This window comes from Pithys albifrons, chromosome 15, assembly GCF_047495875.1.
Source record: "Pithys albifrons albifrons isolate INPA30051 chromosome 15, PitAlb_v1, whole genome shotgun sequence".
In the NCBI taxonomy this organism is placed as follows: domain Eukaryota; kingdom Metazoa; phylum Chordata; class Aves; order Passeriformes; family Thamnophilidae; genus Pithys; species Pithys albifrons.
Window position 1 is genome coordinate 892,549 of NC_092472.1, and position 15,635 is coordinate 908,183.

Consider the following 15,635-nt stretch of genomic DNA (forward strand, 5'->3'; position numbering starts at 1 on the left):
CTCCAGACAGTATAGAAATGATGATGTTATGCCCGATCCTCTTGAAGGAACCTCCCGGTCATATTCACAGGGAGAGCGCAGTGAATACCATGACCAGAACTAGGGGGGCCCTGCCTTTAGCCAGGTAGAGGAGAGGGACAATCGGGTTTATTGGACTGTGTGGATTCGGTGGCCTGGCTCATCAGACCCACAGAAATACAAAGCTTTAGTGGACACTGGTGCACAATGCATGTTGATGCCATCAGGATACGTCGGGGCAGAATCCATCTCTATTTCTGGGGTGACAGGGGGATCCCAACAGCTGACTGTACTGGAAGCTGAAGTCAGCTTGACAGGGAAGGAATGGCACAGACACCCCATTGTGACTGGTCCAGAAGCCCCGTGTATTCTTGGCATAGACTACCTGAGGAATGGATATTTCAAAGACCCAAAGGGACTGCGTTGGGCCTTTGGCATGGCTACTGTGGAGACAGAGGAAATCAGACAGCTGAGCACCTTGCCTGGCCTCTCAGAGGACCCCTCTGCTGTGGGACTGCTGAAAGTTGAAGAACAATTGGTACCACTGGCCACAGCCACAGTGCACCGTCGGCAATACCGCACTGACCGAGACTCTGTGACCCCCATACACAAGATGATTCGTGAGCTGGAGAGCCAAGGGGTGGTCAGCAAGACTCACTCACCCTTTAATAGCCCCATATGGCCAGTACGAAAGTCCAGTGGAGAGTGGAGGCTGACGGTGGATTACCGTGGCCTCAATGAGGTCACACCCCCCCTGAGTGCCGCTGTGCCGGACATGCTGGAGCTTCAGTATGAGCTGGAGTCCAAGGCAGCCAAGTGGTGCCACCATCGACATTGCCAATGCCTTTTTCTCCATTCCGTTGGCAGCAGAGTGCAGGCCGCAGTTCGCTTTCACCTGGAAGGGGGTGCAGTACACCTGGAATCGACTGCCCCAGGGGTGGAAACACAGTCCCACCATTTGCCATGGACTGATCCAGACTGCACTGGAAAAGGGTGAGGCTCCAGAACATCTACTGTACATCATTGTATGGGGGAACACAGCAGGGGAGGTTTTTGAGAAAGGAAAGAAGATAATCCAGATTCTTCTAAGAGCTGGCTTTGCCATTAAACGAAGTAAGGTCAAGGGACCTGTTCAGGAAATTCAGTTCCTAGGAGTGAAGTGGCAAGACGGGCGTCGTCAGATTCCAACAGAGGTGATCAACAAAATAGCAGCTATGTCCCCACCGACCAGCAAGAAGGAAACTCAGGCTTTCCTAGGTGCCGTGGGCTTCTGGAGGATGCATATCCCAGAGTACAGTCAGATTGTAAGCCCTCTCTACCTTGTGACACGGAAGAAAAATGATTTCCAGTGGGGCCCTGAACAATAACAAGCCTTTGAGCAGATTAAACAGGAGATTACCCATGCAGTAGCCCTTGGACCAGTCAGGACAGAACAGGATGTGAAGAATGTGCTCTACACTGCAGCCGGGGAGAACGGCCCATCCTGGAGCCTCTGGCAGAAAGTACCTGGGGAGACTCGAGGACAACCGCTGGGATTCTGGAGTCGGGGATACAAAGGATCTGAGGCCAGCTATACCCCAACTGAGAAAGAGATCCTGGCAGCTTATGAAGGAGTTCGAGCTGCCTCAGAAGTGATTGGCACTGAGGCACAGCTCATCCTGGCACCCCGACTACCAGTGTTGGGCTGGATGTTCAAAGGAAAAGCTCCTTCTACCCATCACGCCACTGATGCCACATGGAGTAAGTGGATCGCTCTGATCACGCAGCGAACCCGGATAGGGAATCCTAATCGCCCTGGGATTTTGGAAATCATCACTAACTGGCCGGAAGGTGAGAGTTTCGGATTGTCCTCTGAAGAAGAAGAGGAGCAGGTGACACGAGCTGAGGAGGCCCCACCATATAACCAGCTACCAGAAGAGGAGAAGCGATATGCTCTCTTCACAGATGGCTCTTGCCGCATTGTAGGGACAGGCCGGAAATGGAAAGCAGCTGTATGGAGTCCTACACGTCGAGTTGCAGAAGCGACTGAAGGACAAGGTGGGTCAAGTCAGGTTGCAGAGCTGAAAGCTGTTCAGCTGGCTTTGGATATCGCTGAACGAGAGAAGTGGCCAAGACTCTACCTTTACACTGACTCGTGGATGGTGGCCAATGCTCTGTGGGGATGGCTGGAGCGCTGGAGAAAGGCCGGCTGGCAGCGCAAAGGGAAACCCATCTGGGCGGCTGAGATGTGGCAGGACATCGCTGCCCGGGTAGAGAAGCTGAGTGTGAAGGTCCGTCACGTAGATGCTCATGTACCCAAGAGCCGGGCTAATGAGGAGCATCGTAACAACGAGCAGGTGGATTGAGCTGCCAGGATTGAAGTCTCTCAGGTAGATCTGGATTGGCAGCACAAGGGAGAATTGTTTCTAGCCCGATGGGCCCATGATGCCTCTGGTCATCAGGGCAGAGATGCGACATACAGATGGGCTTGGGACCGAGGGGTGGATCTAACCATGAACAGTGTCTCACAGGTTATCCATGACTGTGACACATGTGCTGCCATCAAGCAGGCCAAGCGGGTGAAGCCTCTATGGTATGGTGGGCAGTGGTCGAAATACAAGTGTGGGGAAGCCTGGCAAGTTGACTACATCACACTTCCCCAAACACGCCAAGGCAAGCGCTACATGCTGACCATGGTAGAGACAACCACTGGATGGCTGGAGACATACCCTGCATCTCATGCCGCTGCCCAGAATACCATCCTGGGCCTTGAAAAACAAGTCCTGTGGAGACACGGCACCCCAGAGAGAATAGAGTCTGACAATGGCACCCACTTCAAGAACAGCCTCATAGACACCTGGGCCAGAGAGCACGGCATTGAGTGGGTGTATCATATCCCCTACCACGCTCCAGCTGCTGGGAAAGTTGAGCGATGTAATGGACTGCTGAAAACAACCTTGAAGGCGTTGGGTGGGGGAACTTTCAAACACTGGGAGCTGCATTTGGCAAAGGCCAGTTGGTTGGTCAACATCCGGGGCTCCATCAATCGAGCTGGCCCTGCCCAATCAGAACTCTTGAATACTGTAGATGGAGATAAAGTCCCTGTGGTCCATATGAGAGGTATGTTAGGAAAGACTGTTTGGGTTAGTCCCACCTCAAACAAAGGCAAACCCATCCGAGGGATTGTCTTTGCTCAAGGACCTGGTTGCACTTGGTGGGTAATGCAAAAAGATGGAGAAACATATTGTGTACCACAAGGGGACCTAATTTTGAGTGAGAAGAATTTGTAATGTTTCATTGTATATATGTATATATATATGTATTTATAGGTAAAAAGGGGATTAATTTGGGAATGACTAGATGGTGTAGAATAAGGGGTAGATAATTGTCCTAGTTCAGCAGGTGGGACCAGTCATCACTGTGTGGGGGTGATCAAAGCTGTGTATTCTACCCCCTCTATTCATTTCCTAAGAACAATGGACCATTAGCAGCAGCTGCCCAGGGAGTCATTGGCACCTTCACACCCAGCCTGAGGGGGCGTGGCTGCCAATGGGCCATCAACGGTTCAAAAATACCCCATGAATCACAGAGTTAATCACCCACTGTGTGAGTCCCCGCTCTGGGAGAGGGACTGGGTGCTCCCTGAGGGTACATAAGTGGTGGGTAAGAGGACCTCGGGAACCTCTTGTCGGATCCAGAGGAGCAGCAGGACCTCGACAGGAGGAGACCACCACTCTTGACCAGACTACAGCCATCACCTGCACCAACAGGTTTTTGGGTTTTTTTTCACTTCCCTTTGCTTTTGACTTGGGGGAACCACGCGGGTCTCAGCAAAAGGGCTAACAAACCCCTTTGGGTTTGTGCCCCAGGACACTGGGTTATACTGCTGGTTTTTGTGAGTTGAAAGCAATTTCTCTTTGTGTCAGTGTATTTATTGTAATATTTTTCATTAAATTGTAACTCTGACTTATAATCTCTCTTGTGGTGGGTCCATTTCTCCTGCCGGTTTACCTTTAAACCAGCACATTAATAGAAAAGGTTTTCTAAAACCAGCAGTTTAGGATTCAAAAGGATGAAAATGTCCCTCAAGTGAGATTGCTCTCCAGCAGTCAAGTCACTGGAGCAAGGGCCTTCAGAGGCTGGGAGTGCCTGGAGGTCTCTGCTGTGTCTCTCACAAAACGAAAGGTAAAGGAAGGATGGACATGTGCTGCAGTCACTCGTTGGTATTTGTGCTGTGTTTCCCACCACAGCTAATTCTCCAGTTGACCCAGAGACATTCTGGGATGGTTCGGTTCTCTTTCTCATTCTTTCAGGTGCAGTCCCATAATCCAAATCATTTCTACTGTATTAAAAGCTTTTGCATTTCAAGGCTGTTTGAAGGGATGGTGTCAGGATTTTGCAAGTCCATGGTAGCAATTACTGGTTCATAGAATGCCTGGCAATGCTACAAGGTTGTTTTTATACCAAAGGAAAATAGTCATGACTGTTGTTTAGAGCCATTGGTGTGTAACGAGCCACTGCACCATCCCTGCCTTTGTGTTTTTCAGATGCCAGCATGTATGCACATTACCTCTTCAACGCATTTGACACTGCACAAAATGGCTCAGTGAAGTTTGAGGTAATTGTTCTGCACCTTCCTTCTATGCCACTTCCTCAGTTCTGTGTTTTTAAGCTTTTACATCCATTCTTGATTGTAAAGTAGTAGGACCATGGAAGTAGTAGTCTAAAGTAGTCTAAAGTAGTCTAAAGTCAGTTGATGTTTTAAAATCTGGTTCACTTTAGTTTATTCAGATGCAGTTATGTTTCATCTCAGTAAAGAAACATGTAGATCATGTTAGTCAGGATCAGAGGGAGAAAGTGCAGAAGTTTACATGGCAGTGATTGAGGACAGTCCCATGTGGGGGGTGCAGATAAATTGCATTTTGTACCTCTTGCAGTAATCATGCATTACATGATTGAATTGTTGTATCTGCATATTCCTGGAATGTGGGGTTTTTAAGCTTCTTTGATGTGTTGAACAAGCACCTCAGGTACTTGGTATGCAATGGAAACTAAATGCACCCTTTACCCCTGTGGCTACAACCAACCACTCTTCATGCTCACATCCATAGTTGTAGGAGTGCTGCCAAGGGCTGTGTTAAGTCATAGACTTCTGGTGGATGAACTTCAAAGTTTTGAAGACATTTCACTGTGACTATAAAACTACAGATCATAGGCAGTTTTGACTTTGCTGTGAAATGGCCAAGAACTCCAGTAATTTACAGATAAGACTGAGAAATGTGTTCATTCATTAAATGTAAAATGGGAATGTTTCCATATGTGTCTGTGTGTCTCTGCAGTAAGGGCTACAGTGCAAGGTTTGTGTGTGACAGCTACTCAGTAGTTAAAGGTGTCCAGAAATCTAAACAGAATTGGAACAGGAAAATGCTGTTAAAAAAACTAAAAAAAAAACCAAACCAAAAACCTAGAATGTGCTGAGCTTTCCTTCCTCACAGACCTGTCCCTTTACTGGTTGTCAAACACAAGCCTTTTGTCTCTTTTTTGATACTGTTCAAGAAATTCAAATTCCTCTGAGCCTTGGCAAAAAGGAGCAGAGGTTTTTAAGCAGTGATGCACTGCCACACATGCTTGTGAAGGTGACATGGGAAGGACTAAGGATGTCAAATGAGTTATCAGAAACTATAGCTGTGCTAGCTTGAAGCTCTGCCTGTGTTAACAAACCCCTGTAATGATGCTACTCACAGTGCCTGAGCCACCATGCAGTATAAACAATAAATCAAAGTTACTGGAAGCAATAATTTCACTGTAAACAAACAAAAAAAGCAATTAAAATGCTGTGTCCCATACTGAATAATTAGTGATGGCAATTGCATCCTGTTAAGTCTGACAGATTTTGCCCAAGAATAAAACCTAGGACTCCCTCTGTTAGCAGAGTTTAGGATCTCTCCATCTCTCAAGGTGGACATAGAGAAAATGCTGCATATCCTCCCTTCTTTGCCAGCACTCAGATCTGAAGGCAAGAAAGCAGCAGCTTCCACTTCCATAGGCACAGTGCAGCTGTGTTTAAACAGATGATGGCAATGTGAGTGAGGACTCCTTGCAGCAGGGAGGAGAACAACCTCTCGAGCATCTGGCAGTGCTCTTAAAAACCAGACATCTTAGCAGCTACTTTGTCCATTGAGTTTAGTCAGAGAGGACACTTTTTCAAAAAAGGATCCAGAAGAGGTTGGTAACCATATGCTCCATCCTAAAAAAGTAAATCTTTTGATTTTCTAAGTCAAGAGGACTTAGAAAGGGATGTTGTTAAAATTCACACTTATCTCTCTGTCTCAAACCAGGATTTTGTGATGGCACTGTCCATTCTGCTGCGTGGAACTGTTCATGAAAAGCTAAGATGGACATTTAATCTGTACGACATAAATAAGGACGGCTTTATAAACAAGGAGGTAAGGCAGTGCCTGACAAGTGTGGTTGATTGCAGAAGAGAGACAATTCTTTTTTGCTACAGAAGTCAATTAATTTTACATGCAGCTAATTAAAGGCAAATCAGAATGGACTTGAGTGTTTATCTGTGTCTAAGTAAAGTGCACAGAGGTCTTACTGCATAAATTTCTAGATGTATTTTCATATTTTATAGTGCCTTTAATGAATTACTTTTGGGCAGGAATGAAATCCTAGTTACAGAACTGAGCCACATAACCTCTGCACAGGGGTCAGTGACAGTGGCAATGGCTTTTTGGTGACTGAGGCACAAGGGCTTTCTCCCTGCACTTGAAGATGCCATGTGAGTCCTCTGAAGCACTAGGAGCCCCCAGCACTGCTCCCAAATCCTGCATTGTCCTCTGTTGTTACCTTCTTACCACGTATTTCTTGTTCCCCTTGTGGGAAGTTGTGATTTTGAGCATGGTAACCTTGAATATGTTTCAAATACATCTTGGTCTGCTCAAAACCATTGTGTGTCCCTGGAGGGTTTGCAGTTCCTGCCACTGGCCATGGAGCCTTGTGACAGTTTGTGCAAGGTGTGGAGAGGGGCAGGTCCCCAGTGACAGTCAGGAGGGTCCCTGGGCCAGGGCTCAGCACCGAGCACCCCTCCTGCTCCCAGCAGCTGCTGAGTCTCAGCACAGCACTCGGCTGGGAGCAGAGGGAGCACTGTGGGAGCCCATGGCACAGCTGGGGCAAAGGCAGGGAAGGGCCAGAGAATGGCAATTGCTTTAAATGGGATGAATTTGTATGTCATGATGCATCTGTCTTCATGCTCATGTACAGGTGTTCTGTGTGCTGTGTATAATAGGAGAAGGAGAGTGAAGAGAGGGGCAGCACAAGACAGAAATGTGCTATTATTACTCTTATTGTCCTTTCTGTGTTTGTCTTGGCATGCTGCTGTGGCAGGAAATGACAGATATCGTAAAGGCAATCTATGATATGATGGGGAAGTACACATATCCAGTGCTCAAGGAAGATGCACCAAGGCAGCATGTAGAAGTTTTTTTCCAGGTAATTTGGTTTTGATGTTTTTCTTAAAACTTGAGCTATGCACTGATGGACTGTACTGGAAAGTTGTGCTTACATCTCACTATACATTCCAATATAAACTCTAGCAACCACTCAGCCTAACACCACAGTGCCTGCTGATTTCTTGGCTGCAAAAATATCTCACTTGTCTCTCAGCCTGACTCTTTGCATTGGGATGTGCCATATGCAGTAAGTCTGAAGCTTCTCCCTGGGTTGTGGCCCTTCTGAGCTGCTTCTCTCAGCTGCCCTAATGACAGGCAGGAGTGTGGGCGGGTGTTGATGAGGCACTGAATAAATAACCAATGGAAAAAGTGCAGAGCTTGTGGTGTATGTAAAGGAAATGGGTGGAGAGAACCTTGAAAGTGCTCCAAATCTAAGAATAAACAAGTCCTTAGCAGTCAGCCAATCTAGCAATGACATTGAGTCTGTGATCTAAGCTTAGCAAGTGCCCAGCTTTATTCAGATTGCATCAACTAAGATATTATTCTGTAACAACAGTGTTACCAATAAAAACTAACTTTTTAAAATTTTATTTTATTTTGCAGAAAATGGATAAAAACAAAGATGGAGTTGTAACTTTAGATGAGTTTATTGAATCATGTCAGGAGGTAAGGACTAAATTATAACTGCAAGGAAAGGTGTAGCTGATGCCACATCATAATCTTCTCTTTGGACAAACTCCGTATGAAACAAGATGCAGCTCAGGATCCTGAGTTTTCTTTGCTCTGTGAAAACAAAACAAACTAAACAAACAAACAACCAAAAAACAGCTTCAAGACCAAGTTTCTGGTGATGCTCTGTGAGGCCTGTGACTGAATAGTGAGGTAGGGTAAGGCCATGTATGGGACAGGATGTCTTCATGTCCAGTGCTTTTATTTCCTGAGCGGACTGCAGTGCCTGGATCTGTAGACAAGTGCACAACTCTAGAGATAGCTCAGAACTGCCTTTTTTGTTTCTTTGGTTAGTTTGGGGTTTTTGATTGGTTGGGATTTTTATTTCCTTTTAAAAGTCTGATACTGTCTCTGCTGCCCCAGATGTCAATATCAGGTACCACATCACTGGAATTTCCCAAAGGCAAAGGTGTCTCAAAATCATGCAATTACAGCACTGAATTATAAAAACACTTGATGTTTGCATGGTCAAACATTAAAAGCAAATGTGGTCATCATAGCAGTGATTTTTATATTTTTTTCTACTTGGAAATAAGCTCTCTCTTGCAAATTCCGTATTTTAGGGTGGCTATGATAAATGTTTGTTGGTACTTTTAGCACTGGCACAAAGAAGCATCTGCATTAACATGCAATTGGCCTCATGTCCATTGTCTTAGACCTTAGTTAAGTGTGTGAATGTTTACTCAGAGATACCTCTGATACTTACTCAGTATGGTCTAGAAGACAACCTCTACTTTTTGGAACGTTTACATTAGTGCAAATAACTGCCTAGTGCCCTTCTGTGTATTTTACTTCCCCTGGCAAATTCTTTACAGTTCTGCAGCCAGACAGCTCTTCTGTCCCTGAGCAAGGAGGTGTTCCCTGTGGAGGGCTGGGCTGGCTTGCTGCTGGTTCTGTGTCAAGCCTGACTCTGCTCATATCCAGATTAACCCTCAGTCAGAGTCTTCAGGCACCAAAATCCTTGTTAGCAGGTGCATGATAGAAGGCTGATGTTTTTCAGTTACTTTGTTCTTGGTCCCTCCTGATTGTTTGATTAATTTTTGGCACTATCTTTACTTTGATAATTTGTGTAGTGTGTTATTCTTCACATTCATCATTTGCCTGTAGGTATATCTATGATTAGTGATCTCAGAACTGAAGCAGCTTTGCTTTATTTGTAACTGTTAATTCTTTGCCGTAGTTTCAGTTTAGTTCCTTCTGTTGCCATCCCAGCAGTAGGAGCTGGGCAGATTGATGCACTGGCAGGTGTGGTTTCCTGGTGGGCAGAAGCAAGACCTGCAATGCTAGGATTTAATTGTTCTATCTTTATGAAAAGCAAACTTGGGTTCACTACAGTGCTTACTTGTGCCATTGCAGAGTCTCTGGCTCCTGGGCAGGGATTCCCTGTCATTGCCTTGGAGAGGGTGATTGGTACCCACTAAACTGTGCTAGAGTGATGTAGATAATGCTGCCACAAAATATGACTGAGGAATGCAATGCAATAGATCTCTTTGCTTAATGTGGAAAACTAATTTCATGTTACAGGCAAACATCTATTCTAACTTTTGGAATAACTGAATTCCTGTGAGGAAAAAAAATCCTCATTATGTTTCTGTATACTACTCTGGTTATTACCTTGAAGTACAATTCCAAGACTTCAAGAGAAATAATCCAGGATTTCACTCGTGTCTGTAACTGCCTCATTTGGCTCTAGGAACCTCAGAGAGGCTGAGATTACACAGATTGCATGTGTTCTGGTTTGGAGCTTGTTGTGTTTCTGAGATGACGTGCTCTCTCAGGGCAGCTTTCTTATTGGTTCCAAATGTGTAATTTCATTTGAACTTGTGGAACATTGTGAGAGACGTGCACGTTTGCACACTCAGGATCAGTGAGATCAGAGGATGCAGCTCAGGCACAGCCTCTGCTTTCCTGCCTCAGACCAACCCAGGGGCCAAAGTAAGAGACAACTGATGTGTTGCATCAGGGCCTGGGCAGAGTCAATCCCAGCTCCTGGAGGTGCAAAAGCATTTCCAGAGCAAGGCTGTAGCCTGCAGGAGCAGTGCAGAGCTCCCCGTGTGCCAGGCAGAGGTATGAACTGTGCTTGGCCCTGCTGGGTTCATGGAAACATCTCTTCCTTGCTTTCAGGATGACAATATCGTGCGATCCTTACAGCTCTTTGAGAATGTCATGTAACCACATAACCAGCGCTGGAGGAGTCTGAGACTTCTGTGTAACAAAGATCTCCTTTTTGGGTGAAAGATTTTTCCAACTGAGCCATGACCAGTGCATGAGGATTTTGTATGACATCTCCAACCAAAAGGCAACCGAATGCAACCGATGCCACCTCTTCTCCCAGGAGACGCCGGTGGACCTTTGTTTCATTTTGGAAGCATGTGAATATTTTAATAAATCCTGACAAGAGAGAACTGCTGCTCGAAGTTCAATGAGTAATATAGAGCACTGTTTGCTAGGCACAAGTCCTGCTTTTAATCTAGCAAGCTTAATTACCTATGATAGCACATGTCAATAACTATTCAGCCATCTATTGCCAGTGCCAGCTCTCAGTCTATGCTACCACACAGCACAATGTTTGATGAATGCATTGCCATTGATCTGCTTTGCCAAAAGCCACATCTACCCGGGCAGCCTGTGAAAAAATGAACAGATAATGTACCTGGGAGAGCAGCCAGCCCATGTAACCAGTATCCCCATTTCTGCAGAGATCCCACTTCTCTCACATGCACTGGTGCCACCACACTGAGTTTGGTGAAGTTCTTCCTGAACACATGAAACAGGGATCTTCATGCCAGCGTGAGCCAGAAAGGAGCAAAACATGTTGCACATATAAATATCAAAGTGTAGAACGAGTCTTGTTCAATGATAGTGAGTTCCTGAAAGACCAGGCAGTTTTATAAGGGCTGGTACAGAAAGGTGAGTACCTGCTCTGGTCCCAGCCACCTGTCACAGTCCCAGCATGTGGTGGGACACCAAGGGACTGTCCACTGCGCATCTCAGAAGCATCGTGGGCATGTGCTGTGGTCCTTTTGCTGTAGTTTGGCACACACTTCCTAAGTCCATCATTTGAATGTTTGTATTTTTCCACTGGACATGACAGTAAGTTCTTGCCTCCTTTATGGACTTATTTAAACTTTCTTATTTTACTTAGTGAAGAGTGGGGCCCAGAAGATGCAGCTGTGCTTCCACATACACACCTTGGCACCCACAAAGTGCCCTGTACATTTGATTGGGAGCTACTGAGTTATTTTAATCCACAGAATCAGATGCCAGCCAGGCCATACATTTTTTCCTACAAGGCAGTGGCATGCCTTGTACAAGCCCTGTCCTTGCAAAAGCCAAACAGAGTATTGGCTAGGGGGGAAGGGTTCATTTTTTTATTTAGTAAAACAGAAAAAAAGTAATGAATTTACACCAAGGTTGGATTTTGCACAGTAGGTGATTTGTCAGCTGGGGAATATGTCAAAGGCTTCCCTGCAGAAGCCTCTTAGGAAAGCTGACACACCACAGTGCCATTGTCATTTCCAGGTAGCCAATGGCTGAGAAACCAAGGGAAAGAGGGACAGCTTTTCCAGCTGCTCAAAGAACATAGACAGGACAGTCCCTGCCATAGTGCTACATTGCTCCCATTCAGTAAGCATATATTTTTATTGTATCAGACTGTATTACAAATAAACTGTTAGCAGTGAAGATATATTTTAAAAATTATATGTGTAAGATTTTTATAATACAGAATATATAGAATGCCTCAGCTCTGTAGCCCTACTTTTATAAAAGTTTCATCTATTGAAGCATTCCTGATTATATAAGAAGGTCTAGTCAGTCCTAATGTAATAATATGGCAGTTTCCCAAGATGGGGCATTTTTTGCCTTTTACTGTGCTCCTCCATCCCCTTCAGTGTAGTCTTAATTTTAGTTCTCTAAGTTGTCCCCTGGTCATAGAAAGTGTTATTCAAGTGAAGTTACTTGTGTGTGGGAATGACACCCTACTCTGTCTTGTTTATTGCCTTTTATACAAATACCATTAATTAACTCCTTCCCAGTAGTGATCCAGAGCACAGCAGCTCCCATGAGGGGCTGGGATTTGCAGGAGGGGGAACATGCTGTGAGAGTGGCTTGTCCTCCAGTGGCTGGGTACTGTCCATTTAGATTTTATGTAACAGGCATTTGGTAAAGACGTCAGTTGTAGCTGAAGTAATACACAGTTTATATTGTTCCTTCTTGATTCTTCTTGCAATCACTTCAGCAAATGACAGAATTTAATGTAATTAATTACCTGCTTTTCTGTCCCACATAGACAGCATCTTCTGTTATCAGTCTAAGCAGCTAACTGCAGTGGAGGGAGAGGTGGTCAGGATAATGGGAAAGAAGGATTTGCATCGGGTTAGCACAGTGCCTTTCTCTTCTAACAGTCTTGCTCCAAATGTGCTAATGAGAGGGCACACACAGAAACATTTGGAATGAGCCCTTTTCAAAGGAAAATGTTATTAGTTGCAAGATGCCATAGTCCCTGAAGCTAAATTAATTGCTGGAGTTACTGTGATGAATTTGGCCTCAGCTGTTCCCTGTCCCTGCTGGCAGCAGCACTGTGCAGGGGGTGCCTGTGCTGTCACCCTTTGCTGAGTGGGGCCCCAGTTCAGCACCACACTCCAAGAAGCTGGTGGATCTGTCAGGACATGCTGAAGGGCTGCTGACATCAAGGTACCAGCTTACCCTTCTGGCACCTCCTCTGCTACTCCACTGTGCCAGCTTTCCACTAGCAGGAATGATGGGGGTGCAACAGGCAGAGAGGGAGATGCTGTCAGCCACGTTGAATCTGCCCTGGAGGCGTGAAGAGCTTCGGTTTGGGTCTCACAGGAGGCAGTACCCTCCCACACCCCCCTGATGTTCAGCCCAGGGATGAGCTCTGTGCTCCACCCAAAGCCCACGGTGGATGAGACAGGAGGATTTGCAAAGTGCCTCCCACAGTTGCATTTTCCTGTAACTCAGGTTGCACATCCAGAGGCTGGAATGCAGCAGTGCATGGGAGGCCTCTGGGCTTTCCATCAGCAGCATCTGTGTGTGTGGCAGGTGTGCTCCAGCCAGCAGGTGACAGAGACCCAGTGACTCTGAGAGAGTTGTATGCTGCATGGAAATGGCTTTGGGTTTGGTTTTATATGTTTTCCATGAATGTTTCTCTGTAAACTTGCCAAGTCTCCCCTTGCTCATAAATGGGGCTTGTAATATTTATGACAAATGCTACAGCTTTTTGAAGAAAACACAGTATGCTATTGCAGTCTCCCACCCTCAGCAGTCCTGCCAGAGCACAGAAGGCAATTCCTGTACTGCTGCTCAGTTACAGTCCAACTGTCTGTCAGTGCTATCAACTGTGCACATTTCCTCCAAGTTGTGAATGTTTAAATAATGTCTGAATCAGGATTCTGAGTGTTTCATTAGTTACCAACATTAGTCTGCATCCTCATGCCAGCATTTTCTAAAGAAAGCCTTTCTAACATGCATTTTATGCAATGTGTTGAAAAATAGGAATGTGATTAATAATACTGAAAAAAAAAGTACCGTGCCTGTTCTGTGGCTGTTTGGCTGTTTGTTTGTTTTCCTGTTCCTCTGAATGCATTGCAATATTGTGAATAACCATGAGCCAATCTCTAAGCCTGAGGCCTGGATACCCTGAGGTTAGGGTGCCATGGGCAGGAACTTTGGCATTGCCTGACTGCAGCATGAGTTCAGAACAAATACCCCTGTGTCTGTGGGTAGGTGACCTCCCGTCAGATGGCAGCAGCAGTGTATCAACCTCTTCTTATTATTCTTGGAAGTGCCATCAAAGCCCTAAGGAAATGTGCAAATAATGTAAATCATGATAACTGAAGCCATGTTAATGGAGCAGCCATGTGAAGCTTCACTCTTACAAATGCTTTTCTCTGATGGTAATTTGTATTCAACTTTGTTGAATGGTTTTAAAAATGTTGGTTTTCGTAATAAAAAGAAAATACCTGTAGGAGGGTGTCCTTTCTTAAGCCCAATATGTGTGTTTTCTTAAGGGACACTGTCAGGTTAAAGATTTGCAATGAAACTTTTACAAGTAGGACTCAAACACATGTCTGTGCATAGGGGATGTGAAAGGGAAAGGTGCTGGGAGTATGGCACTCACATGCCAAGGATTTATTTGCATCACTGATCTAGGGCTGCTCCTGTGTTTGGTGTGCTGACAGACACCAAACTGATAGTCTGGCCCTTGTGTAAATAAGACTTCAGAAATGTTCTTCTACCTGCACCACTGATAGTATCTTGGAGTAGTATAAATGGAAAGCCTACAGGCATGTCTTTTCCCTCCAGCAGTTTTCCTAAGTATAAGCAGGAAAACAGGCAACTGAGTTGAAAAAAAAATGCAAACACTGTTTTATGTTAGAGATAAGAAAAATAACCCAAAACCTGGCAGTGTCTCTTTAGCTCTGGTTTGTTGTAAACATCCATTCTGACATGTGGAGAAATACAGGAGAGATTTTGCAAGACTATATATATGTGTGTACATAAATATATAAAAGTTTGCTGAACTCCATTCTGCAGGGTATAATCTGTCTACGAGTACATCCCAGGAAGAACAACATTCATACATGCAGAAATGTGAAAATAAAGATGTCTCTGTGAAACCTGGTATTGGTCTCTCTGCAGTGCCTGCACAGGGGCATTGCCCAGCAGCCCTTGGCTACCCAGTGCCTGGGGAGCCACCTGGGCACAGCAGCACTGCCGCCAGGGCACCAGGCGGCTCCCAGGGACAACAGTGCCCTGTGGAGAATGCCAACCCAAACTTCTCACTGTCCTTGCATGCAGGAGGTGTGGAAACTGCCTGTTCAACACCTCTCACTCCATGGGATATGCCCCCAGCTGTTGCCAGGCAAAGCAGGCTCAGACCCACAGCACGTGCTCAGGCTTTTTGTTCTGCAGGTTTGCTCGAGTGGCTGTGAAAGTCTTAGTTATTGCTGTGACCTTTGATTTTATTCTGAGCCCATCAATGCAGACTGAGCATCTCCTCCTGCTGCTTCAGGGCTCCAGGACACTGCACCTGATGGACAGTGGGTAAGGAGCAGGTCTGTCCTGTCCCCACTCTTGGGGTGCTCCAGACACAGGAGGGGAAACAGAGGCATGTGTTACAACTCAGCATATGAAAAAGATTACTTTTGAATTCAAAAATAGCTTTTTCTTACTGGGAGATGAATTTTGTAACCTCTACTTATCCATGCAGGTCCAGCAAAGCTGGAAAGGGAGGAGGCCTGGACACCTTGGCGCATGAAGTTTTACTTCTCTGCTCAAGCAGAAGTTACCAGTTACCCTGTTCTCTTGCATTTGAGGCTAGAGCTGCATCTGAACTGGAGAGACATGGAGAAACCACGCAGCATGCTGGGGAAAGTGAGGCTTATACACTGACAGAGTGGGATGTGGCTGCAAGCACCAGGGGATAACTAC

General features: G+C 45.7%; 1 protein-coding gene across 6 annotated transcripts in view; it reads left to right on the forward strand.

Annotated features, from left to right (window-relative positions):
• Positions 1-14,826, forward strand: part of KCNIP1 (potassium voltage-gated channel interacting protein 1) — a 455,664-nt gene extending 440,838 nt beyond the window's left edge. For all 6 annotated transcript variants that reach the window (XM_071570533.1, XM_071570532.1, XM_071570534.1 and 3 more), the window contains 5 exons: positions 4,545-4,615; positions 6,336-6,443; positions 7,387-7,491; positions 8,055-8,117; positions 10,305-14,826. In XM_071570533.1, coding sequence (XP_071426634.1) covers positions 4,545-4,615; positions 6,336-6,443; positions 7,387-7,491; positions 8,055-8,117; positions 10,305-10,352 — 395 coding nt within the window. In that variant the 3' untranslated portion in view covers positions 10,353-14,826. The remainder of the gene's footprint in view (positions 1-4,544; positions 4,616-6,335; positions 6,444-7,386; positions 7,492-8,054; positions 8,118-10,304) is intronic.
• The last annotated feature ends 809 nt before the right edge of the window (positions 14,827-15,635 follow it).